The following is a 25,777-nucleotide window of genomic DNA, read 5'->3' as shown; positions in this document are numbered from 1 at the left end:
TGAGAAGCTCTGCCATCCGGGGGGAACTCAACGTAAAGCCGCTGCTCCTCCACATCGAGAGGAGCCAGATGAGGTGGTTCGGGCATCTGGTCAGGATGCCACCCGAACGCCTCCCTAGGGAGGTGTTTAGGGCACGTCCAGCTGGTAGGAGGCCACGGGGAAGACCCAGGACACGTTGGGAAGACTATGTCTCCCGGCTGGCCTGGGAACGCCTCGGGATCCCCCGGGAAGAGCTAGACGAAGTGGCTGGAGAGAGGGAAGTCTGGGCTTCCCTGCTTAGGCTGCTGCCCCCGCGACCCGACCTCGGATAAGCGGAAGATGATGGATGGATGGATGGATGGAGTTAGTTATAGTATATCTCTGTTTTTGGACTAAAAATGGCCGACAGAAACTAAGATGGCCTAATTCCTTTTTTTTTTTTGAGTTCTTAAGACTTTAACATGCGTCCTGTACAGGATAGACGTGTCCAGCTATTTTCATGACGATACATGAATCTTGTGGTGAAAATATTGTTTTTATAATAATTCCAAATATTTGATAGGTCGACCACCATTCCTGAAAAAAGTAATGTTCCCCCTTACGATGTTTTCCACTGTGCAATATTATTAACGTCCTTTCGTGTTGCTTTTAAATAGGCCTACCAAAAAACAGTTAAAAGACCTACTTCAAGGTTAACAAAAACTAATACTGTATAAATAAATGCATTTGTGACACAACTCTGTATTGCAAGTTATGTTTTGACAGGTGTACTGAATGCTGTACCGAATGCTGTGAACAGTCAGCTCAAAATTACAGCTGCCACTCATGTGATTCAAACACACCCTTTTGCTAGTGTGACATGAAACAAACAACACGTGGTTTGTAGGTGAGAATGTAGCACAACAGAAAGTCAGCAGGGGTCTTTTGAAGAAGTTCATACCACATTACCATGAATTGATTAACGTGTACCCCGAATTAAACAAGTTGACCATGAGTGGTCAATTGTATAGAATATGTACTGTACTGTGCAATATACTAATAAAAGTTTCAATCAATCAATCATTGAAAAGTTGCCCCCTCCCTAGGAAGAAGAAAACATTTTGCCCCCCATGTGACTATAAATATGAGGATTTGTCTATAACATTGTAATAAGTACATCTCAGCTGCTCTGCAATAGATTGTACCATTGTTAACATTAAATAAAACAAAAAAGATAAAAATATAGATCAACTTACAACAGTGGTTCTCAAAATTTTTTCACCACGCACAACCATAATGACCAACATTAAAATACAGTAGCGCAGCAGGCCTAAATTTTAATTAAAAACAAGGCAGAAGTTTTATATAACAAGTATATTTAATATTTTTGGCCACAGTAACAAACACACCGTTTAAACCAGGAGTCTCAGACACGCGGCCCGCGAGACGTTATTTTGCTGCCCCTACTTTAATATGACAGTTTAATGTTAATTCGGCCTGCGAGTTTTATATGAATGGCGCGTGACAGCGTTGTGTTATTTGGGTCCAAAATGGCTCTTTCAACGTTCTGGGTTGCCTACCCCTACGTCAGTGGAAAAGCGGCAAATGAGTGAAAGCGACAGAAATGTTGCCATGGAGACAAGAGTTTTGTTATTTGCCTGGCTGCAGTCACACCGCGACACCTGTCCGTCAATAATAACAGTCCCCGATTAACCTGGACCAATTTAAACCGTTATTTTTTTTTCATTGTTTAATTTGCATTGCCTTGCCTCACACGATGAACACTACATAGATTTCTATATGACGCCGGATATTACTCCGGGGGACGTCACTTTTTTGCGCTCGGTATCCCGGTACTTTGCCGTGTTGCTGTAGTGAGGATAAGCGGAACGTAGGGGTGTAACGGTACACAAAAATTTCAGTTCGGTACATACCTCGGTTTAGAGGTCACGGTTCGGTTTATTTTCGGTACAGTAAGAAAACAACAAAAAATAAATTTTTGGGTTATTTATTCACCAAATTTGTAAACAATGGCTTAATCCTTTTAACATTGGGAACACTATAATAATTCTACCCACGTTAATCCACATTAAACTGCCTCAAGTTGTTGCTTTGATTAAATATAATGACAAAACCTTTCTTCTACATAAAAAAGTGCAACATTGGACAGCTTCAAGTCAACTCATCATGCTTAATTTATTACAGTATTTGGGAAGTCTGTAGTTGGCTTTTATTATACACACACACATGCACGCGCGCACGCACACACACACACACACACACACACACACACAGCAAAATGAGCTAACGTAACGCTAAAAGCTAATTAGCCTTCACCTCAACCCAGAACTATGAGCGAGCTGAGCTGCAGTTTAAGTTTCTAGAAGGTCAACGGGCTCATAGTGATGTTTGTAATAGTTGTGACTGGGAAGTGTTTTTTTTTGTAATTTGGGGAGTGTACGATGTCAGCTGCTAACCTGCTAAACACATTCTGCTCATCTCGGCCGGAGCACTGACTCCATGCGCTCTGAATACGCCCTGCTGATTGGCTGTTACATCGCTCTGAATACGCACTGCTGATTGGCTTTGTATGTAACCAATCAGATGGTTGTATGGGCGGGACAATGCTGGGTGCTCACTGCTCAGACAGAGGCAGAAAGCCGAGCAGCTTGTTAAGACTTTCGTTTACAAACTTGTTCGGTACACCCTTGTACCGAACCGAAACCCCCGTACCGAAACGGTTCAATACAAATACACGTACCGTTACACCCCTAGCGGGACGACACACATTGCGGAAATAACATTCTCAGTGCGTTGGCTGAGTACAAATATATTCCACAACGCCAAACATGTCTTTTTCAAAGCCTGCTGTGAAGAGAAAGGTTTGTGATGAGCAAAGACAATTCTAGGAAAAGTGGGAGATTCAATATTTCTTTGTTGAGCACATCGGCACCCCTACGTGTCTTATTTGCTCAGAGAAATTTGCGGTGCAAAAGGGATACAAGTTGAAATGTCATTATAAAACTAGACATGCTGAGGAGTATGCAACTTTTTTTTTAAGAAATCTTTTTTGCGGCCCAGCCTCACCCAGACTCTGCGTCCAGTGGCCCCCAGGTAAATCGAGTTTGAGACCCCTGGTTTAAACAGTACCACTGTGTTGAATATTTTGATAAGTGATTTTTTGGCATACCATTAGATGTAGCTAGCGTACCTAACACAGTTGGAGAATAACGGACTTAACACAAAGAATAATTGCATTAACATAGTTTTTTTTTTAGTCTGTGACAGAAATCTGTCAAGTGCATCAATTCGCCTAAAATTTTAAAAAATGGTAATGGTATTTTTTTTTGACCGACTCAAACCATTTGATACTGAAAAATAAATAATATTAAATTCAAATTGATCAGCAACAAGCGTTTTACGGCAAAAAGTAAGCAATGATTAACAGGAACTACAAACCCTCTACAAATGTCTTCGAAAGTGGTCAAATTAATAAGTAGATTAAAAAGAGTCTAGAGCAGTGATTCTCAAACTGTGCTAGGTATACCACTATTGGTACGTGGGCTATAAACTTGATTAAAGTACAGTGTTTATTTTCCTATATTCAAACAAGAGAGTAAATGATAATATTGTGTTGATATTGTTAAACTGTCAATAGTACTCACAATTAATACATTAACAAATGCACAGGTAATAAATGTGACTGTAGTGGTATTGGTTTGGCCGATCTCACTTATGGATGATCCATATCGAATCGGCAGCATAAATCTCATTTGTAACATCCCTAGTTTGTTTTTACAGGGAGAATGTGAATAGAAAGTCCATTTTTCATGGAGTTGGACAGTATATTATCTGGTACACTTTGACCAGTGGTGTGCCGTGAGGGCCATCAAGGCCTTCTCAGCTGTCCTAACATAACCAGAAATCATGATCATAACTAAAGATAAAAGTAATTTTTAATTTACTTACCCTAAATATGGAAAAGTATTCATATTCTCTTAACGTCATATTATGCTCCTTCCAGCGCTGTTGTTTTTAGGTTATAGAGTTTTTATCCAATCAGAATTCAGCTAGCTTATGTTGCCATGCCATACGAAATCTGCCGGGACCTTCAGAATCAACAATGCGGGCGTCTGTGCACTGTAAATGAACGGACACAAACATTTGACAGACAGTTGCGATAGCCAATTAGATCCCGGGTTGTAGTCAGTAAGGCCTTCTCGCTGGCCTAAGGCAGACATATATTGTGATGTTATGAGCTATGCAACATAAGAACTCCATTACCCAGCATGCCACAATAGTGAAGAGCATGCGCAGTAGCCCTGTTTAGGTGGTTGAAGTAGACATGCCGGCAGCTTGATGTTATCGATGAGCATTATGTGGAGTAAACTTTAAAAACTCAGCCAACACGCCACATCTGCATCTCTTTTCTAATTAGACAAGACAACACGTATATGTGCAAGGCCGTTTTCAAGAAGGCTATTTAATGCAAAACTACATCTTGTGAGACGATGTCGGCCAACCTCGGACACTAACTCACCTGTCCCGGGCGACGAAATGTGAGTTCAGATATTTCATTTCTTTATTTTTTCACGTTTAATATGTTTTTTGCCATTTAAATTTTGACAGTACCACAAAAGATACGTTTTAATTGCTGATGCGGGTTTATTGATTTTTAAACGCGCAACAAAATAACCCGTTTTGTACAATGCCCATTAGTGCATAAATGTGTTTCTGTATACTATTTCTCCAGCAATGGTCATGTGGGGACATAAATGATAATATTTTGAGAGGTAATCATTAAAGTCAGACATCACTGAAGGCCTCAGGATATGCACGGCCCGCCACTGACTTTGACAAACCTCTGTCCTAGAGTACAGTGATTATAACGCACACTAGGATCTCATTGTGCCTCTATTGCAGTGATTCTTTAAATTTATTTTATGCTACGCCCCCCCCTTGTAAGAAGAACATATTTTGAGCCCTCCACCCTCCACAATGACTATAAACAGTATTATTTGTTGATAAAATTGTTATGACTTTACCGCTGCATAACATTGTAAGCTTATTAACAATAAAGGAACCAACACATCAGTCTTTCCCCGTCTCCTACCTTAGTTACAGTGAAGCCAAGTGTTACATACGCTTCATCAAGGGCTCCGTTTACACTAAGCCAGCTAAAGTTATCCAGGGTAAATCCCACCTAACCTTATCCTTGTCCACACACACACACACACACAATGGTCGTTTAAGACCCCCTTACCCCCTCCGTTCGCTGGCGCAAAGTGCACATGTCATAGTCACCTCCAGTGTTGTTTTTTGTGCAAGTTGTTAAATTAAAATGTATCCCCTTTGAACAATATCCAGTGTGGTGGTATTTCAATTAACTGGAATCCAGTGTGCTGTGGGGCTCTATTGTGGTGCATTACACCTGAGCCATCATAATATAATCAAATCTTTACTAGACATGTAAACAATGTGATAAAGAACATTTTACAACAATCAATCTCTGGATCTAGATATCTGGTCAGGACACTCCTCACCCTTCATTTTCGGACAATAACTGATGCATGGCGGACAATAACTGATACAGTCTTCTTTGCCAGTCCAAATGCATTCAATGTTTTTCGTAGTCGTATTTCAATGGCTAGTTAATAAAAAGCACAAGCTACCTTTTTTTTTTTAATCACATCCACGGGAGCCCACATTTTCGTTGACTCTCCTTCGACAAATGGACAAAGTTTTCCGGTAAGTAGAATCACAGCTGAACCAGATATTTGAAAGTTCTCTTGTCGTCTGAGAAGTGTTGTATCCGAAATAGGTGCAGTCAGGCGTTTTCTTCTCTTAAAGGCCTACTGAAATGAGATTTTTTTATTCAAACGGGGATAGCAGGTCCATTCTATGTGTCATACTTGATCATTTTGCGATATTGCCATATTTTTGCTGAAGGGATTTAGTAGAGAACATCGACGATAAAATTTGCAACTTTTGGTCGCTAATAAAAAAGTCTTGCCTCTACCGGAAGTCGCAGACGATGACGTCACCCGTGTGAGGGCTCCTCGCATCCTCATATTGTTTATAATGGGAGCTTCCAACAAATAGAGCTATTCGGACCGAGAAAACGACAATTTCCACATTAATTTGAGCGAGAATGAAAGATTCGTGGCTGAGGATATCGGTAGCGAAGGACTAGAAAAATTAAATAAAAAATAAAGTTAAAAAAGAAAAAAAGGCGATTGTATTGTGAGCGATTAAGATGTTTTTAGACACATTTACTAGGATAATTCTGGGAAACCCCTTATCTTTCTATTGTGTTGCTAGTGTTTTAGTGAGTTAAATAGTACCTGATAGTTGGAGGGGTGTGTCCACGGGTGTGTTGACGCCAGTGTCTGAGGGAAGTCACGGCAGATACAAGGACGGCGCAAACTCCACAGATCTCTGGTAAGAAGCGACTTTTTAACCACAATTTTCTTACCGAAACCTGCCGGTTGACATGTGGTCGGGATCCATGTTCGCTTGACCGCTCTGATCCATAGTAAAGCTTCACCTCCGGGAATTTTAAACAAGGAAACACTGTGTGTTGTGTGGCTAAAGGCTAAAGCTTCCCACATCCATCTTTCTACTTTGACTTCGCCATTATTAATTGAACAAATTGCAAAAGATTCAGCAACACAGATGTCCAGAATACTGTGTAATTGCGCGATGAAAAGAGACGACTTTTAGCCGCAAGTGGTGCTGCGCTAATATGTCCCCTCCAACTCGAGACGCCACGCTCACGCGTCATCATTCCGCGGCATTTTCAACAAGAAACTCCGCGGGAAATTTAAAATTGTAATTTAGTAAACTAAAAAGGCCGTATTGGCATGTGTTGCAATGTTAATATTTCATCATTGATATATAAACTATCAGACTGCGTGGTCAGTAGTAGTGAGTTTCAGTAGGCCTTTAAGGTATTCATGTGTGATTTCCACAGGCGTCCGTACATGTAGAAGAAGGAGAAACATGGGCATGTCTGGATGACTCGCCTCCATCTTTCCAGTGGTTAGCTCTGGTTGGTTATGAAGCTGGCCGTGGCGCATTTTTTTCTGACGTCATTTCCTGTGTGGGGCCCGGTCTTTCTGACTTCACTTCCTCTTTGAACTCAGTTTGTAAACGATCAATGAGTCCATACAAAGCTAAGAGCAGGAGATTCGAGAAATACACGGTGCACTTACCCGTGTAAAAAATTATAAACGATGGTTTAGTGTGGCTGAAACAGGGCTGAGGCTGACTAATTATTTGTTGAAGGGATTACCCGGCTTAGTGTAGCCATACCCATAGCAGAAAAAAGCATGTTCCCGAGGTCACACGAGCCCCCCATGGGGGCCCACCCCACTATTTGGGAAAGACTGCTCAATTGGGTAGTGTTCAGTACAGGAGTTGTACAGTGAGACAATCAGATGCATACAAAATGTGTAAGAAACTACATTAAAACACATACGGTACTCTCACAATTGTGCAACATATACAGTTGGTCTTACAAACATTCCCAAATCTCTTGTCAGCTGCAAGTCAGCTAACCTGCTCAACTAGTTTGAATTACCTGCAGATCGTCCTTCAACAAAAACCATGGTTATGATAGTATTGAACAGTTCGGATGCTTTTTTTAACAGTGAAATTTAGCCAGCTGTTTAAGTATATCACATTCCAGGTTATTTACCAGAAATGAGCACCTTGTAATAGGTTGAATTGGCAACACTAAATTAGCCCTAGTCTGTGAATGTGAGTGTGAATGTTGTCTGTCTATCTGCGTTTGCGACTTGTCCAGGGTGTACGCCACCTTCCGCCCGAATGAAAGCTGAGATAGGCTCCAGTAACCCCGCTACCCCGAAAGGGACAAGCGGTAGAAAATGGGTGGATGGATCATCATTGTAAAACAAATATTGCTGTCTCAAAAAGAACCATAAAAAACTAATAACACTACAAAATTTTAACTTACCCTCTCGCTTCAATAGACAGAAGCTTTGTAGTAGTGACCAAAATGAGATAAACTTCCGAGTTTTCCAACACCCCCAAATGTATATCCGCCTTTAGGGGACAGCTTCCTGGTCCCGCTATCGACGTTTGGTGTCCAGAAGAAGCGAAACAGGTGGGGGGAAATGTTGAAGTTTCGCTGCTACTTCGAGGACCTGTTACTGACAGCTCATTGAGTGTCACACCAACAACATGGCTGACTGCGACGGGAAGCGTCTAGCTGCTGCTGCTGCGGGGCGCTGTTAACGTATGTCCGGCCAAGATGGGAGGAGAAAAAGTAACGAATAACTTTTAAAAGCACCAAAAATATAAATTAATTGAATTGGTAGGATAACATACAATAACTTAAAATTAGAGTGGGGTACGATGCAACACTATTACAACCATTTACCAGATGTTTCCACATGTATCTTGTTATGAAAATTTTAAAAACTCTCGCGACTCAACTACATATCCCACAATGCACTAAAAACGTTCACGTCCTCTTTTTACGACACTTTACGACACGGTGTACATCGATTTGCTTCTGCTCTCAAAAAACAATCACGCTGAACTATCAGTGAGTAAAAAAATGTTTAACAAAAAACCTAAAAGAAATTTTCGACAGAGAAAAGGAGACTCTAGTGAAGAGGAGGAAACGACGGTCGCCAGCGCGGATGTAGACGGGTTGGAGAAGGCAACAGTTGTATCAAAAAAGCCGCATAAAGGTGCCCAATTCCGTGGAATCTCTTGCAGTTCAAAGCGGGAAGCGAGCACTACAGCAAAGGTGGATGATGGTGACAGGGAAGATGTGAACACATCTGAACTGACGTCAGAGAAAGATGGACAGGGGAAAGACAAAGAAGACATAAAGAAGAAAACAAGCACAGTGCTCAGTTTCTCCGACGACAAAGAATGTAAATATTCCTGAAATGGCAAACTGTTGCTCTGGTGGCGGTTACTCGTCAGCTTAAGTCAGAGCACCGTGCTGTGCCAATTGCAGTGATGTTTATCTTATCAACCATGAATATTTTATCCGTCTGTGCTATTTCAGCCCTGGAACCTGAGTTCAGATTAAAGAAGCCGTGTGATAAAGCTGTGCTGTTCCAAGTGAGAAAAAGGGAAGCCCCACCTGCCAGGATCATCCACAACACTGGTAACTGAATTCAAGTATTGACAACAGCGCTTAAACAACATTTCACCAAAATTAGAATAGGGTATTTGTATGCAGGGATTATAAATAACATTTATCTCTCTTCTTTCCAGAACCAGAAGAATCTGCTTCTCCAAGGCAAGAATATGGCAGCCAAGCATCAACGCAGAGTTCTCACCAGAGTGACACTAGTGATGATTGCTCTGAGGAGATCGAAAATGAGGATGATGATGACGACGGGGCTGCCAGTTCCTCCTCATCTAGTTCAAAATACACCTTAACCGCTGATAAACCAGGTTTGTGTTTTGTGGTTTTGTTTCAAGAAAAAAACTAAAATGGGGTAAGGAGTTGTTTACCTACTTAAAGGCCTACTGAAATGAGATTTTCTTATTTAAACAGGGATAACAGGTCCATTCTATGTATCATACTTGATCATTTTGCGATATTGCCATATTTTTGCTGAAAGGATTTAGTAGAGAACATCGACGATAAAGTTTGCAACTTTTGGTCGCTTATAAAAAAGCCTTGCCTTTACCAGAAGTAGCAGACGATGTGCGCGTGACGTCACTGGTTGTAGGGCTCCTCACATCCTCACATTCTTTATAATCATAGCCTCCAGCAGCAAGAGCTATTCGGACCGAGAAAGCGACGATTTCCCCATTAATTTGAGCTAGGATGAAAGATTTGTGGATGAGGAAAGTTAGAGTGAGGCAATAAAAGAAAAAAGGTGACGGCTCCAGGCGGCGGCAGTGTGAGCGTTTCAGATGTAATTACATACGTTTACTAGGATAATTCTGGAAGATCCCTTATCTGCTTATTGTTTTAATAGTGTTTTAGTGAGATTGTAAAGACATTCCTGAAAGTCGGATGGCTGCGGTGAACGCCAGTGTCTTTCAGAGAAGCCAAAGGAGGAGCCAAGATCACAGCTGCCTTTTTGACGGCTGTCAAGATTCCAAAGACAGCTGAAGTAGCGTAATCCACTGAAGTCTCTGGTAAGAGCTGACTCAATATCACAATTTTTCCATCCAAAACCTTGCTGGTTGACATAGAGAACCATGTTCGCTTGACCGCTCTGTGTTAAAGCTTCACAACAAAGAAACACTGGCTGTGTTTCGGTGCTAAAGGCAGCTGCAATCCACCGCTTTCCACCAACAGCATTATTCTTTATAGTCTCCATTATTAATTGAACAAATTGCAAAAGATTCAGCAACACAGATGTCCAAATTACTGTGTAATTATGCGATGAAAAGAGACGACTTTTAACTGTAAGTGGTGCTGGGCTAATATGTCGCTACAACCGGTGACGTCACAAACACGCGTCATCGTACGCGTCATCATTCCGCAACGTTTTCAACAAGAAACTCTGCGGGAAATTTGAGATTGTAATTTAGTAAACTAAACCAGCCGTATTGGCATGTGTTGCAATGTTAAGATTTCATCATTGATATATAAACTATCAGACTACATGGTCTGTAGTAGTGGGTTTCAGTAGGCCTTTAACATGTAGTGAATATGCTAACTATGCCTTTCATGTATTTTCATTTTGTATATAGTTGTCATCCCCAACGCCAGGCAAATCGAAGCAGCCAAGAGGCAGCGGCGCACCAATCGAGCCCAGAAAGAGTTCATCTCCCTTGGCAAAGATGGGCGGAGCTCCGGTGGTAGCACACCAGAGCGCTACCACAAGGAGGAGGCTGAAGAGGACGATGACGAAAGGGTTACTCATGATGATGATGATGAGGCAGATGATCATGAGAAAAGAATTGAGTTTGCCCCACGATTAAAAAGTGTCAAGGAGAGGATTGCAGAGAAACTTGGTATGGAGGAACTGAAAGTAACATAAGCTGGTATACAGATATAAATTCAATAATGTCATGGTTTTGCATTGATTTGCAATACTTGTACTTAAAGACGTTTTTATATCAGGTGGAAGTAATGGCAGTCTGTCAGGGACTGACGAAGAGGAGCAGGAGCTTTGGGAGGAGACACAAATTGGCAAGGGAGTTAAGACAGGGCCAGGAGGACTGGTAAGAAAATTATTCATACCTAATTCAGGAAAATTTGTTGTCAGCACACATATGGCACAGAATTTAGTACCCAAGCTCCCAGTTGTAGCCCAATGAGTAACAAATGAACTATAGTATCTACATAATAATGTACCTAGAAAATATTATTTAAAATATAAATGGAAAAACAGAATAAATTGTGAGCCTCTAGTGTAAGTATAATGTAAAAACAAAGACAGCAAACCAAATAAAAGCCCAGTTCAGCATATAAAATGTAATTAGGGATATTGTCATGTCATCAGGACTAATTGGAAGTTTCATATATGCAGTGCTGTGGAACCTAACAAAATGACGAATATTGTACTGTTTTGAGTTGCACAATTAATTGAAATCAAATCTACATTGAGGTTTTAATTAGTGTGGTAACTAACCGCAAGAGACTGATTTTTTTTTTTCCTCCGCTTTCATCGGTATTTGAGTGACAGCCATGTTTGCCAATCAGAATTGTTGAGCCTCGCGTTTGTTGGTCTCTCACTTCAAAAAGGAAGAAAGACGTGTGACTTTTTGCATCCCTCTCAACACCTAAGCGTGCTTGTTTACAAGTGGAATTAACTGAACAAAATGACCCCTTTTTTAAGTCATTCACAATCTGTCTCGGCAGCGACGAGAGTGCGGCACCGCTGCCAACACACTCACAGTACGGAGAGCTTTGTCACTCGGCAGGAAAGAGTGCCGCAAAACAAAACAAATTGGGAGGAAAAACAAAAGATTACAAAGACAAAGATCCTGTTGTGGGAATACTGCAGCTTCAAATAGGATGGGCGATACGAGCTTATCAACACGGACAAACAAGCGAAAATGCCGTCCTGATTACGTGACAACAATAAACAATTAGACAATGTCTGACCTCGGTTTTTAAACAGGGAAAAAAAATGCACTTTAAGATTTTCAATACTTATTTAGGTACATTTATTGCTTACAGAAATGGGTCCATTTTCTTATTTTTTTTTATTTAGGATCAAGTTATTTACCTTCCAATTACAGTACAATCGTAAACAGTTCTACAGTAAAGAGAAATACACATCCGTATCCTTTTAAATGGTTACTTGCATTATTATATATTATGATTACCATATATTAGAAACACTGTATGTTTTTTTCTTATTATTTCTTCAGTTTAAGAGCCTGTTGTAGACAAAAGCTCTGTCTGTCTGCGTAAAGCCAAATATTTTAAAAGTAAATTATTGCATATTCTTCTAATGTGTGGTAACCTGACTCTTGCCAGATCCTTGTAGTTCGCCGAGCTCCACACATTGATCTGGGAGTTCTCATTAGGAGAGGTATTTCAGAAGGCGTAGCCCTTGTGAAAAAAAACATTGTATGTGTTTGGATAAACCACTTGTGCGTTATGTTGAATGAGGTGCTACTTCAACCACTCACATCGAAATCAACCTGTGAAACTGATGAGAGCGACCCTGGGAAATCCAAACCCAGTCGGATGAATTGCCAAAACATCCTTGCCACCAATAAATGTCTTCAAAACCGTTTTCGGTTCATCTTTTAAAGAATTAATATTCGATAGATTTGACAAAACAGTTTCAATAGCAGGATCAATGTCAGCACACGACGCAGCGAGGACTGCGTGCCGCCATGGTTTGAATCAAACAGTCCCTTTGGCGATCCTGATTGGTTCATTACTTTTTGCTATCTGGAAGGAGTTTGCAATGCCTTCGAGCCCAGACCCTTGTGTTGAGCTCAGCAAACTACAAAGGTCTGTCGAGAGTCAGGTTAAATATGTTGACTGTCTAAAAGTAATGTGTCTTCTTTTAGTTTTATGCTTTTTTATGTATAAAATATAAACGTCTCAGATCGAATCGCAACCACAATTTTGGAGAGAAAATTGCAATTAGGTGTTTTCTCAAAATATTGCAGCCGTAGTACTGTACTATGAATATATTAGGGAAATATTTATTTTTATTGCATCATCTCATTCTCAGAGCCCATCTGGCAGTGAGTCCAGCAGCAGTAGCTATCAGTGTAATGCACGAAAAAGACAAAAGAAGTTATCAATGGGCATCAAGAAGTTTCCAGAGACACTTCCCTCCATTACTGTCTCAATGGTTAAGAGGAGGATCACTGGAAAGTATGTTCACTGGCCTCCAATGCTTAAATCTCTTAAGTGTAGTTGCTCACTTTGTCTATCAGTGTATGTGCTGCAGTAAAACTCAATTGCTAATGTTTGCCAGACTGGACTCCCTAAAGGAGGTACACAGAGCACGACAAGCTGATCTGACTAAGATGGAGGGAGACGTTGACAGTGCTAAAAACTCTCTGGAGAGCTTAGAGGAAAGCTCCTCTGAAAAACAGTTGAAGTTTTACAGAGACATGACCCTCTTCACTCACAATTTGGTAGAGTGTCTGCGAGAGAAGGTAAGAAGCTGAACCAATTTTAACAATGCAAAATGAATGTACACTTTATTGCCAATAGTATTTGGCCACCTGCCTTTACTCACATATGAACTTGAAGTGCCATCCCATGGAATTTTCAAAAATGTTTTGGTACCTTGGAGCATTCAAAGTTCCTTTCACTAGAACTAAGGGGGCAACCCCAACTCCTGAAAAACCAACCTCACACCATAATTCCTCCTCCACCAAATTTCACACTCGGCACAATGTAGTCCGAAATGTAGCGTTCTACTGGCAACTTCCAAACCCAGATTCGTCCATCAGATTGCCAGATGGAAAAGCGTGATTCATCAGTCCAGAGAAGGGGTCTCCTCTGCTCTAGAGTCCAGTGGCGATGTGCTTTACACCACTTCATCCGTTTCTTTGCATTGGACTTGGTGATGTATGGCTTAGATGCAGCTGCTCGGCCAAGGAAACCCATTCCATGAAGCTCTCTCCGTACTGTACGTGGGCTAATTGGAAGGTCCCAAGAAGTTTGGAGCTCTGTAGCAAGTGACTGTGCAGAAAGCATCCGCTGACCCCTCTCTGTCAGTTTACGTGGCTGACATGCTGTTGTTCCCAAACTCTTCACTTTTCTTATAATAAAGTTGACTTTGGAATATTTAGGAGCGAGGAAATTTCACGACTGGATTTGTTGTACAGGTGGCATCCTATGACAGTTCCCCGCTGGAAATCACTGGGAGCGGCCCATTCTTTCACAAATGTTTGTAGAAACAGTCTCCATGCCTAAGTGATTAGGACACCTGATTCTCATTATTTGGTTGGGTGGCCAAATACTTTTTGCAATATAGTGTATGTATAAATCATGTTTCAGTTAGTAAGTTTGTTTCCATACTTAAGACTCTTTTCAAATTTAGGTGATTGAAATCAACTCTGTGGAACTGGAGTTGCACACTCTACTTTCTAGCCAGATGGAGGCACTGTGTGCACAGAGACGACATAAGATACAGGAGCAGGCACACTTCTTGCAACAGCTCAGCAGTGAGTAAGATAGATTGTTACCTCCACCTGGAGGTTACTTAATTGTAGCAGTTAGTTAGTTAGCAACAATAGTCAAAAGTTATGACCAAATTTTTATTAAACTTTTACAAAAAGCATAAGGAAGAACAGTTTAGATGGATGGGGTCTCTCATCATGTAATGCAAAGGTATTAGAAATAACCGCTTTTCCAATGATCGGAATAATCAGAGCAGATTGAAAATGCAACATTTTTATAAAGTATCTGTGTCTACAAATATTTCTGTATGTTTATTTCCTCTCTTTGATGAAATATCAACATTGCAAGTGTTGCAATTTGCCATGTTGTAATCCATTCTTGTGAAATGTAACTCTTGAGCGTTTGTGGCACTTTGGCACCTTGCAGCATCATGATGATGTCATTCGCGCCCACAGGAATTGATTGTTAATCTTAGGATAATATCATTTACCATATTACTGGTGTGATTTTGAATTTTACGACAATGGAAGGGGGCTGCTCCACCCTTTCTCATTGGGTTAGGGACGTGTTAATGAATCTTAAAATAGAGAAAATAAGATTCATGTTACAGGGTTTTGATTACCATCCATGCATCCATTTCCTACCGCTAATACAATAAAGTAAATACTTAGAAGCCTTTTTTTACTTCTCTGTTGATAGAGTGGCCGTGCCAGAAACCTGAGGATTTCTGGTTCGATACCCGGCTTCCGCCATCCTTCTCCGGGAGTTTCTATGCCCCCTGGTAGGCTCTCCCAAGAAAAACGGGTCGTAGGTGAAGCGAGAAGATCAGGCAAAGAGCAGATCGAAGACATTTATTAAAAAGAAAAAACGAGGACTCAGATTTCCCATGTGGGTCACTGGGTCCCCCCTCGGGAACCTGGCCCGGAGGTGGGCTCGATGGGGAGCGCCTGAAGAGGCAGTGTGGTACCCAGTCCAACGGGCTCACCAATCATAGGAGGGAGCATAGAGGTCGGGTTCAGTGTGAGCTGGGCGGCAACCGAAAGTAGGGCCCTTGGGAGTCCAATCCTCGGCTACAAAAGCTAGCTCTTAAAGCGTGGAACGTCTCCTCGCTGGGGAGGACGGGGGGGAGCCTGAGCTATTGCATGACGTGGAGAAGTACCGGCTGGATATAGTCAGACTCAATTTGTGATGCTCAGCAAGGTCTCTGTAACCAGTCCTCTCAAGAGGGGCTGGACTCTCTTCCGCTCTGGTGTACCATGAAGCGAGAGGCAATGAGCTAGGGTGGCGATTTTGGTTGCCCCTCAACTCACAGCCTGTACGTTGGAATTTAACCCAGTAGACGAGAGGGTAACTTCCTTCCGCCTTATGGTGCGGGGGACGGGTTCTGACTGTTGTTTGTGCTTACGCACCAAACAACAGCTCGGAGTACTCACCCTTTTTGGATTCCCTCAAGGGAGTTCTGGAGAGTGCTCCCTCAGTTGTGGTTGAGTCATCAGATTTGCGGTCTCATGTTTTGGACACTCGGGTAAAGAGAGAGGCGGAGTTTTCTACCAATCACCACCTGTTGGTGACTTGGCTGTTTTTTTGCAGATGATGTGGTCCTGATGGCTTCATCTGGCCAGGATCTTCAGCTCTCACTGGATTTGTTCAAAACAGAGTGTGAAGCGACTGGGATGAGAATAAGCACCTACAAGTCCGAGTCCATGGATCTTCCCCAGAAAAGGGTGGAGTTCCATCTCTGGGTTAGGGAGGAGATCTTTCCCCAAGTGGAGGAGTTCAAGTTCCTCGTAGTATTGTTCACGAGTGAGAGAAGATTGCATCGTGAGACGACAGGCGGATCCGTGTGGCGTCTGCACCAATGTGGACACTATATAGATATGTTGTGGTAAAAAAGGAGCTGAGCCGAAAAGCAAAGCTCTAAATTTGCCAGTCGATCTACGTTCCCATCCTCACCTATGGTCATGAGCTTTGGGTTATGACGGAACGGACAAGATCACCAGTACAAGCGACCGAAATTAGTTTTCTCCCTCGGGTGGCGGGGTTCGCCTTCGAAATAGGGTGAGAAGCTCTGTCATTCGGGAGGAGATCAGAATAATGCCACTGCTCCTCCACATCAAGAAGAGCCAGATGAGGTGGATCAAGCATCTGGTCAGGATGCCACCCGGGCAAGTCTGACCGTTAGGAGGCCACGGGGAAGACCCAGGACACATTAGGGAGACTACAGTATGTCTCCTGACTGGTCTGGGAAGGCCTCGGGATTCGCCGGGAGAAGATGGATTAAGTGGCTTGGGAAAGGGAAGTCTGAGTTTCCCTGCTTAGTTAGGCTGGTACCCCCGCGACCCGACCTCTGATAAGCAGAAGACGATGGATGGACAGATTGTGGAAATCCGTAGAAAAGATCGACCAATTATGAGCGCTGATATTTGGCTTTTTGGTGTATATCAGCTTCTGCTTCTTTTTAATGGTAGCAGCCTTTCTTTTTTTTTAAACTACTACTACCTGTTTGCCCTGCATGAGAAAATGTTCCCTTTTTTCCACTGCAGCACTTATGTGGCCACACTAATTATGAAGCGACTGGCCCAACGTTTCCCAACAAAAATATTAAAAACAACCTAAAGCCTTGTCCAGCTTTCTACTGACATATACTATTCATGTTAAAGTAACTTTTTCTGCAAATTAATATTAGCTCTAAATATCAGTTATCTGTGTACTTGACAACTAATAATCAGTACCGGTTTTGAAGAAAACATATCGGTTAAAGTTGAAGATGTTCTCTCAATATAATAGCCTTTGTAGAAGGTAAGATAGTCAGCTGAGTGATTATGTAGAAGGGGCCAGCGGGGTGGTTATTTTGTAGTCTAATAAAGAGTTTGGAGGATATTGCATATTTTACAATTCAATAAAATATATTTTGTAGTTTAATAAGGGGTTTGGAGAACATTGTACATTTTAAAAATCAATAAACCATCCTTTAAAGAAAGGAATGGATTGTTTTACCAGTTATACAAACAATTCCCAGGAATCAAAACAACTGGAACCGGTTTTCAAACTGGCTTTTTAATTCCCCACTCAAGGTTTGCTAGTTATCGCGGTTCCGGTCGACTTGGCACACCCCCAAACACACTTAAGTAAATTAATGACTCATGAGCAACTATGCCAGAGCCCAGACTTTTATACAGTACTTATATATTGATGCTCTCATGGTAACATGCCATTTCAATGTAAATGATGTGCAGTTACAAGAAAAATGGATAAAGGTCATCAAAAAAATATTTCTGATTTTCAACTTTCTCCCCTAAAATATGCAATAAGCTATTCAGGGTGTTTCATTCGATTAATCGAACAAATTCATCGGTAGATTACTTCCATCCCTTTGTTATCGATCGCTTGTACCACTCGGGGTTGCAGGAGGGCTGGAGCCTATCCCAACTGCATTAGGGTGGAAGGCAGGGTACACCCTAGGCAAGCTGCTACCTCATTGCAGGGCCAAGACAGATAAACAGACTTTGGGCTTGGCGGAGGTCTGCGCTCTTAAAATCCACTTACCTCTATTATTTGCTTTTCATTCAATCCGCAGAAAATGGTGATGAGCTGGGAGACACCACCAATGGAGCTGAAACTCAGGGGTGAGTTAGATATTTACGGTATTTACACAGTTGCATCAAATTAACTGTCAGGTGTTCACAAATCACTGTCTTAATACTGAGGCATACATTTGTCATCCACAACAATAAGTAAACCTACACAATCTTAAGAACTTTGTCACTAATTCTGTCTTCATAAATGTGTTAATTAAAATATAAATCCACATATTTTTATATAATTATCATACAGTTGAAATACTACTTTTCAAACATGTGATCCAAACTGAGAACACTGCTGCTGCACTCGACATTATCTGATTTGTACAGGCGTACCTAAAAACATGGCTGTGTGTAGAATACCCTATTTTTCGGACTATAATTCGAAGTTTTTTTCATAGTTTGGCTGGGGGTGCGACTTATACTCAGGTGCGACTTATGTGTGAAATTATTAAAACATTACCGTAAAATATCAAATAATATTATTTAGCTCATTCACGTAAGAGACTAGACGTATAAGATTTCATCGGATTTAGCGATTAGGAGTGACAGATTGTTTGGTAAACTTATAGCATTTTCTATGTTAAAGTTATTTGAATGACTCTTACCATAATATGTTACGTCAACATACCAGGCACGTTCTCAGTTGGTTATTTATGCGTCATATAACGTACACTTATTCAACCAGTTGTTCGCTATTCTTTATTTTAAATTGCCTTTCAAATGTCTATTCTTGGTGTTGGGTTTTATCAAATAAATTTCCCCCAAAAATGCGACTTATACTCCTGTGCGATTTATATATGTTTTTTTCCTTCTTTATTATGCATTTTCGGCGGGTGCGACTTATACCCGGAGCGACTTATACTCCGAAAAAATACGGTATATATGGGACCCTAGAGAACACGAGACCCTTATACATTAAGGGTTTAAAGCTTTTTATGTGGGGAATTATGGAAATTTATCCAATAAAAAAAACATACCATATTGTTTGACTTTATGATCTGCTTGCTATACAATGCAGTGTTTCAGGTAGTGGTGGTAAAGCTGAGGAAGATTGTGATATACCTGAAGACACAGAGCCTATGACGGAGGAGCAAGAGCATCTGGAAAAGCAGACAGGTAAGGAAAAAATCACTCTTAACCCTTGTGCAATTGTAACAATATATATATGCACTTAGGGTCTGAATTACTAAGATCTAAATACCACGTGGTGATCAGCGTATAAAACTGTGTGTAGTATTAGTTGGCCTGTTGCCTGGGATTTATTAACACTGCGTGTTCAATTGAAAAGTGGTGCAGACCGCCCTATTTAAATGAGGATTTTGCGTTTACTATATGTGGCATCACCACAGAGACACTCCTTTTTACAGTACATTCATGTTCTCATGCTCCTACTTGTGGTGTTTTGCTATGTTTTTAAACAAGCAGGAGATGTTCACTGTGTTCGGAAAGTATTCACAGCGCTTTACTTTTCCCACATTTTGTTAAGTTATACAGCCTTATTCCAAAATTCCATCCATCCATTTTCTACCTACCGCTTATTCCCTTTGGGGTTGCGGGGGCGCTGGTGCCTATCTCAGCTACAATCGGGCGGAAGGCGGAGTACACCCTGGACAAGTCGCCACCTCATCGCAGGGCCATATTCCAAAATTGAATAAATTAATTTTTGTTCTCAAAATTCTACACACAATATCCTATGACAATGTGAAAAGTAGTTTTTTTATTAAATACCTATCTTTGGGCAGGCAATGGGTCCCATTTTTTGTAGTCTTTGGTATGACTCGGCTGGGGTTTGAACTCACGACCTCCAAGTCTCAGGGCGGACACTCTAACCACAAGGCCACTGAGCTGATTAATTAAATTGCTTTCAATAGTTTAATAGACGTTTAAGAAAAGACAAAACATGTGGAACCCCCTAAAGGTAACTCTAAATGTGTTCATAAACTCACCCCATCATGGTTCATCATCGTTCTGAGAATTATGAAATAATTATGGTTGTCTTGTGCCATCAGGTTGTTAAGGGGCACAATTACACCAAAACAATATTTTCTTGTTTTTCTATTGGAAAGAATGACTCATTTGGTTTTCATGGAAAAATCATAGTAATATACCGGGATTACATCCATCTATCAATTTTCTACCGCTTGTCCCGTTTGGGGTCGAGTCTGTTAAAAACATCAGTTATAATGTCAGTCAATGGGACCAAAAGAGTTCTTAGAAGAAAGTGTGTATAGTTAATGTTCATATCCTATTGTAACAATGTTGCAATCGAAAACAATGCAATTTTACTAAAATAAAAGTTGTGAAAAACCTCCTGGCGAGATTTCAGACTGCTAACTTTAAGATTGAACAATCTTATCACATAAGGACAGACTTACAGTATATACCTTTGGGGCTTTGCACAACCTTTTTGCACACATCCCTGTCTGCTCTTTCTAGCTGACATCCTGCAGAGGTCCCAGGCGGTGTTCTCTGATGTTCATGACGACTTTCACGACGTTAAAAGGATCTTGTCTCGGTTCGAAGAATGGCGAGGCTTCTATTCAGAGTCTTACCACAGTGCTTACATCTCTCTGTGTTTACCCAAGCTGCTAAACCCCATCATAAGACATCAGCTGCTTGTGTGGAACCCCCTAAAGGTGCCTCTAAATGTGTTCATAAACCCACCCATCATGGTTCTCACTTATGTTGTGTGTCTGTGTCAGGATCCTAGCACCGACTTTGAGAACCTCCCATGGTTCACAGCAGTGGAGACGTTTTGTCATGGCCATGGCCACGAGGAGTTGGAACACTCAGACAGAGAAATGCTGTGTAATGTCATTGAACGGACTATCCTCCCCAAAATAACAAGTGAGTACACACTTCCAGATAACCGTTATTCACACTCAAAAAGGCCACAGTTTCATAAGGAGACTTTTTTATGTTCAGCCTTTATAGAGCTGATCTGGGACCCCATGTCTCTTCGTCAGTCAGCATGTCTAACTGAGCTTTGTCACCGACTGAGGGAGGACTATTCTGTCTTCGAAGGAGAAAAGAGTAAACCAGTTAAGGTAAGACTGAAACCTATGAAGACTGTAGCATGAAAACATGCAGGGGGAATGCCATCACGTGTTTTATGTTTTCATGTCCACACAGACACTCACAGAGGCTGTGATTGGGCGTCTGCGGAGTTGTGTAGATGAGGATGTCTTCATTCCGATTTACCCCAAAACGTCAGTTCTTGCTTAACTTCAGTAATATGCCTTGATTGAAAAAAGATGGGTTATCATTTTAATATAGTTTCTTATTTTGTATTTTTGCTGCTCTTCAAGGCTCCTGGATGACCATTTATCTCCACAGAGACGCTTCAGAAACCAACAGTTCTGGATGGCCATTAAGGTATGCTAGTTTGTCATTCTTTCTCATGAGCATGTTGATTATTGTGTTGTTTTTGCATATGCACTAGCTGCTAGGAAACATGGGGAAATGGGATATGCTGTTGCCCGAGTCTATACTGAAGGAGCTCATGTTGGACAAGTTGCTGTGTCGATACTTAACAATCACCCTGTGCAGTCAGACGCCGTCTGATAACAATCTTCAGGCTTGCAAAAGGGTATTCATTTTTCCCCAATTTGGCCATGTGCTTGTGCTTTCACATTTGTCACTGAATTTTCGTGTCCCACCAAAGATCGCTGACAACCTGCCACTCAGTTGGTTCAGAGGAGAGAATCAATGTTTGCCTCAGCTGCAGACTTTCCGAAACCACCTCGTTCAGAAGGCTCACAACATTTGCAAACAACAGCCTGCTGATGATCCAAATACTAGGTATTTCAAACAACTATGCTTTTTAGAAATGTTAAACTGTCTTCACAATGGCTTAATACTCAGTTTTGATTGAGAGATGGTAAAATTAATCGTTTTCATGTTGTGGTGTAAACCAGTGGGCCCCAACCACCGGTCCCTGACGCATTTACTACCGGGCCGCACAGAAACATTAATTAATTTATAAACTACCACAATTTCTCCAACTTAACTTTCACTTGTCCCACTAAACACACCAATAAGCTTGTTATAGATGTATATTACAACTCCTTTATAATACAACTCCAGCGTTATATTGAGCTGATTTTGTTAGCAAATTTTTTTGCTGTTTTTATCTGTTACACGTGGAAAGCCGGTCTGTGAAAATAATGCACACAATTTATACCAACCCCTAGTGTAAACATTGGTTAGCTTACACAACTCACAAAAAGTTAGTTGTATTAGGCTTTAATAGGAAGTTGCAGAATGCACTTAAAATGCACTGGAACCTTTCAGGGGAGCTTCATTTGACTGTCTTTAGAAATATAAACGTCCCAACTGTCCAATGTTTCAGTAGTTTTTACACAACTTGCTTTTCTCTAACAAGTAGTGGGATGGCAAAATTTACATTAGGTGACATTTTAAAAAACATATGTAGTATAGTATGCATTTTTGTGACTCTTCCAGTCCCTTAATCTTTGTTACAACCTGCTAAATATACTGTGACAATCTAAGCTCAGTGGCCACTTCCTCGGACAACATTCTGAAGAGTTGCAAGTTCAAGGTACTGTGTATCAATTTTAGGCCATATCTTTGTCTCATGTCAGAATGTGCATTGCACGATGGAGGACCGTTCAAATCATTCCTGTCTACATTTGTATTTCATCATTTGGGACATTTCCTAAGAATAAGGGAAACACTTGGGGATTTTCATCACAAATCCCTGTTAAATCAATAACATGACCTATTTGTGGCTAGAACTTGTATCGCTTGGATCTTTAAGAGAGTGTCACACACAACTTTACTATCCACTATGACACACTCACACAGCAGTTGCTGGGCTAAAATACTAGGCTGCCATTCCAGTCGTATAGCATGAGTAAAAAATAAGAGCAATACTTGCCTCCTTCACGGCGCTTGGGGTTGAGACATTTATCAAGCTAGCTTGCGTTTTTTCTTCCTCAATGTTACAAGAAAGCATGAGAACGTCTGCCCAGCTGCTTGTGAAATTTTTGTATATATTTTTTTATATACAAACTTGAATGTCTTTAAATACACTAACAATGATCCAATACATTGTAATGTAGTTTAGAAATGACAGTGGCATGGCTGCCCAACTCACTGTAAAAGATGATTATATTATTGTATTCATGTTAGCATTTAAGTGAGCAATTAGTGCTCTAAATATGCCCGCTAACAAGTAGTATACCAGTTGTCAACTAGCGAGTACATGACAATGTACTCGCTAGCTGTTAGCGGCGCTGTGTATTATTTGAATAGCTTATTACGGTACAGCACAATAACAAGGTATTTTTAAGACCTGTTTAATTTAAAACAATCACAATTTTAGTAGGGGGTCCCTGCTGCTTCTCTGGATCAGTTTGAGGGTGCCTGGCCTCGAGTATGTTGAAGAACCCTGACGTAAAGATAGTAAGTCTATTTGTCAAGATATTTGTCTTTTCCATCTTCATGTGCATCAATCGCTCCCACTTTTTCAATTTGACTCAATTACATAACATGCAACTCGCCGCCTGCTCTCACGAGCCAATTCCCCCGCGTCTTGCCGAAGTTTTAGTCGAGCGTACCTGATCGGTGCAGTAGCACAGGACTGGGGTTTCATAGAAAGCATTAACACGATTTCCCAAAAAAGTTGACAGGCACTTTTTGGGGAATTTTGTCTGTCATTCACAATCATTATGAGAGACAAGAAAACACATCTTTTTCTTTTAACAAGGATTTTTAAAGATGATAAACACTTGGAAGATTAAACTAATGGCTGTCACCTTTGAATCATTCAAGCCCTTTAAAAAAATTTCAAAATCCTCAGTTTTATATACACGTAAGTCTATACATAATGGAAAATAACTGAAAGTACTTGTCCAGAGTGTACACCGCCTTTCGCCCGAATGCAGCTGAGATAGGCTCCAGCGACCACGAACGGGACAAGCAGTAGAAAATGGATGGATGGATGTTCACAACAATATATAATAGGTTCAATGTTTAATGAATTTTGATCATTTTAATCAATGCCAGGGCTGATTTCTTCAGTGCATTGATTTCCATTTCCATAGCAGCACCTTCTGGTAACAAATGTTTTTACTGTTGGAAACGAAGGCATGTGTGTTGTAATCATGGCAGAAACGATAACAGACAACAAAAAAAACTATTTTTGGCCAAATGATGATTCACAACATTATCTTTTTGAAGCTAAATATATGGAGGATTAGCTACTCCTTCTAGAAGCGAGCATGAAGAGTGAAACCGAGAGAGTGAGGTGAAGATGACAACTTTATAAATGTGGAACTTTGAGCCAAGCTGTTTCAACATAAATTACGTGCTTACCCAAATAAACCGGAAAAACGTCCTTGGCCAGCTGGACCAAGCGCACAACTGTCCGTCGAGTGAGTCAAACTTTAAATATTGATCATGTTACACACAGCAAATCAGGCTTGCAATTACAACTACAGTACATACACTGTCGAGCAAGCTATGTACAACCAAAACATGAAATGGGGGTGATACTTTACAGATACTGTAATGTGATTGTTCATGTTTTTCCAGTCAGTACAGATTGGTGTCTTATTGCAGTGTTGTGCAGTACAAACTCAAAACGCTTTTCGTGCTGACGTAAAAGCATACTTACCTCTTTCTGTAGTTAGCTTTTATGGCTAATACCATAGCACTCCAATGTGTTAATATGCTAGAAAAAAAATAAAATAGTTCAGTGTACACTCTTACAACAAAATTGCAACAGCTTGATTGTACAGGTTACCGAACTTTAAGTATTGTTGACGGTACTAGAAACATTTTTAAAGTAATTTGGAGGTAAAACTGATTGCTCCAATAAGCTGCAATGCTATCCACCAAAAACAAGATGATTTTTACAAGTTAGACTGCAAAAGGAGAACATTTGTCTTTTTGTCTCTCATAATGAATGTGGACAAATAGCAAAATTCCCCCCAAAAGTGCAATTCCCCTTTAAATCTTAATTCTAAGTTACACAGGACATTTGTTGGCCGATTCATACATCACACATCTTCTGTAAATTTGGTTGTTGAGATCCTCATTAGAAAACAGTTGTGCAAAAAGTACTGAAACATTGAACAGTTGGGCATGTGCATTGAAAAGTTTAGAGATGATCACGTTCACATGTAAAAGGTAACAGGGCCATTTTATGTTCATCCTGAAATTATAGCCGAAAGTACTTAACATTTTGTGAGTTATGTAAGTTAGTGCAACTGTACGCCACTGAAAACTTCAACCACCATAACCAATATTGTTAAATGAAGGCTGAGCATTATTGTCTTTGTAAACAGATTTACCAAATCTTTTTTTGTTCTTTTTAGGCTCGATGTGGTCGAAGTGCTGAAAATTTTAAGTGCTATCCGATGCCACGACTCGATCATGGCCATAACAGAAAAATACCACTATGAAGATGTCATCTATTCTCATCAGCTGCTTAATCATGACACTGAATAGACAACCAGCATGTCACAAGTTGGATTAAATAAATGTTAGAGCACTCTTTTACCATTTTTTTTTTTTTTAAGTTGGCAAATCTGAGTGGGACTTCTCAATGGTGAGGTGGGTGTCTTAAGCATTTTGTGTTTGTATTGGAAATAACTATTTTTATAAATAAATATTGTATTTTATTTGGAGTGTTGATTCACATGCTTATTTCAAA

The 25,777-nt window shown here is 40.7% G+C and overlaps 2 protein-coding genes across 5 annotated transcripts in view; one reads left to right on the top strand and one right to left on the bottom strand.

Moving 5' to 3' along the window:
- The window catches only part of LOC133538063 (intersectin-2-like), a 66,412-nt gene extending 58,184 nt beyond the window's left edge, over positions 1-8,228 (bottom strand). For 2 of the 3 annotated variants that reach the window (XM_061879349.1, XM_061879356.1), the window contains exon 1: positions 7,937-8,227. The gene's annotated coding sequence lies outside the window, so the exon portion shown is untranslated. Of the gene's footprint in view, positions 1-7,936 lie in introns of all 3 variants that reach the window. The other variant, XM_061879360.1, reaches the window with a different exon arrangement.
- On the top strand, positions 8,080-25,745 carry LOC133538082 (intron Large complex component GCFC2-like). Of its 2 annotated transcripts, XM_061879379.1 has the most exons (19): positions 8,080-8,867; positions 9,005-9,106; positions 9,217-9,399; positions 10,657-10,920; positions 11,030-11,130; positions 13,107-13,252; positions 13,356-13,539; positions 14,433-14,556; positions 18,090-18,138; positions 19,115-19,212; positions 20,533-20,732; positions 20,799-20,943; positions 21,022-21,143; positions 21,229-21,305; positions 21,405-21,471; positions 21,539-21,685; positions 21,761-21,897; positions 23,444-23,523; positions 25,440-25,618. In XM_061879379.1, the coding sequence occupies exons 1-18, from the start codon at positions 8,543-8,545 to the stop codon at positions 23,511-23,513; spliced, it is 2,541 nt and encodes an 846-aa protein (XP_061735363.1). In that variant the 5' UTR covers positions 8,080-8,542; the 3' UTR covers positions 23,514-23,523; positions 25,440-25,618. The 2 variants fall into 2 exon arrangements, with proteins under 2 accessions (XP_061735363.1, XP_061735357.1); XM_061879373.1 differs by lacking the exon at positions 23,444-23,523 and having other exon boundaries at positions 8,082-8,867; positions 25,440-25,745.
- Positions 25,746-25,777: the final 32 nt, after the last annotated feature.

Source organism: Nerophis ophidion, linkage group LG02 (genome assembly GCF_033978795.1).
Source record: "Nerophis ophidion isolate RoL-2023_Sa linkage group LG02, RoL_Noph_v1.0, whole genome shotgun sequence".
NCBI lineage: Eukaryota > Metazoa > Chordata > Actinopteri > Syngnathiformes > Syngnathidae > Nerophis > Nerophis ophidion.
Note: the sequence above shows the minus strand (reverse complement) of the source record. Positions and strands in the feature narration are given on the sequence as shown.

Coding starts and splice junctions, on each gene's coding strand:
- LOC133538082 (XM_061879373.1), top strand. CDS start 8,543: ATGTTTAACAAAAAACCTAAAAGAAATTTTCGACAGAGAAAAGGAGAC. Junction 18,139..19,114: donor AATGGAGCTGAAACTCAGGG/GTGAGTTAGATA, acceptor TATACAATGCAG/TGTTTCAGGTAGTGGTGGTA. Junction 21,472..21,538: donor AGTTCTGGATGGCCATTAAG/GTATGCTAGTTT, acceptor CATATGCACTAG/CTGCTAGGAAACATGGGGAA.